This window comes from Papilio xuthus, unplaced genomic scaffold (genome assembly GCF_000836235.2).
Source record: "Papilio xuthus unplaced genomic scaffold, Pxut_1.1 DF826945.1, whole genome shotgun sequence".
Taxonomy (NCBI): Eukaryota; Metazoa; Arthropoda; class Insecta; order Lepidoptera; family Papilionidae; genus Papilio; species Papilio xuthus.
In genome coordinates, this window is record NW_013531704.1 from 35197 (window position 1) to 36525 (window position 1329).

A 1329-nucleotide genomic window follows, 5' to 3' on the forward strand; every position below is an offset into this window, starting at 1 on the left:
GGCATATCCCATCAAATCACAGAGAACATATAATTTGAAGCCCCATAAATGGAGCTTCTAAAGCAGATACTTTTAAAAAAATTCCCTATTTTGGTAGAACCCATCTGTTCATCCACAGAAAGTCTTTGATTCATTGGCACTGTGGCAAAGCTCTCATTGAGAGGTTTGATAACAGGGCGGATTTTATACAGCCTGTCATGTTCTGGATGACCTATAGGTTTGTGAAGATCATCGTTATTAAAATGTAATGATTACTTTATTTTCTCAAACTTGTTCAGTGGCATTGTTGAAGAAATGGGCTCATATCCAAACTTTGGTGACCAGTATGGTCTTGTGCTAGGAAATTTGATTACTGACATGTATAATAATATACCAAAGAACTTATACAAATCATATTCTATAAATGTTGGAAGAAGTTGATGGGTGAGAGGGTTCTTGATCTTCTGTTTCTACCAGAGGAAGATCAATGTCAGCAGTTTCATCAACATCATCATCATCATCGTTCTCCTCTTGCAACACTCTTATAACTTCATCAGCATCGCGGTTTTCATCATCGGAATCTTGGTCCTCAAGGCCATCTTCTGAGAGCCAATCGCCTTTTTACTAACTAAGATAATTTTCAATATCTCTTTCATTCAAGTTTCCCTAAAAAACAACATAAAATAAACATTTACAAAAAAATGTTTGCCATACATTACAAGTGAAGTTACTGCATAGTGACGTAAATTTCCATCACATAATTTTCAGAAATTTATTCACAGTGTTTTGATGTAAATTGTACATAAAATAATAAAAACATGAAAACAAACCTTTTTTCCATTCATTTTCATTTTTATTGTATTTTTATATCTCCGTTTATTTCCAAAAAAAAATTTAAAATCTCGCTCCTTTCTTCCAGTCACAAGAAACAGCGGAATTACAAGTTCTAGGGCTGATAATTCACAGGGACGTTTGCTATTTTTTAACAACTGCGTTTTCTTGTACGCAATAGTCGCTTAAAAAGTTGCCACCAACAACAAATTTACAGTACAAGGGTTTTGAGTACCTTTTTTTGTTGACTAAATATTATGATTGAAATTTCCATCACCATGCAAAGAAGGGTTAACGAAGTTAAAATGTTTGTTACCGGATTAATTTTTAAGTAAACTACAAAAAGTGTTAGTTTAGACCGTTAATCGTTAACATTAGACACTTGGTGATATAATGTCGTTTTGTTTAAATTACGCGCCACGCTACGCTCGAAACACTGTCACGTGAACCAGAACGAAAACCAGTTCGATATATATTATTTGTGAACGCAACCCTTCTAATGGTCGGGGATGCGCGCAC

General features: G+C 34.5%; 1 protein-coding gene across 1 annotated transcript in view; it reads right to left on the reverse strand.

Annotated features, from left to right (window-relative positions):
* Nucleotides 1-390: 390 nt before the first annotated feature.
* Nucleotides 391-1329, reverse strand: part of LOC106120941 (reticulon-4-interacting protein 1, mitochondrial) — a 3964-nt gene continuing 3025 nt past the window's right edge. The window contains exon 5 of the mRNA XM_013316412.1: nt 391-581. Within this exon, the coding sequence (XP_013171866.1) occupies nt 391-581 (191 nt within the window). The remainder of the gene's footprint in view (nt 582-1329) is intronic.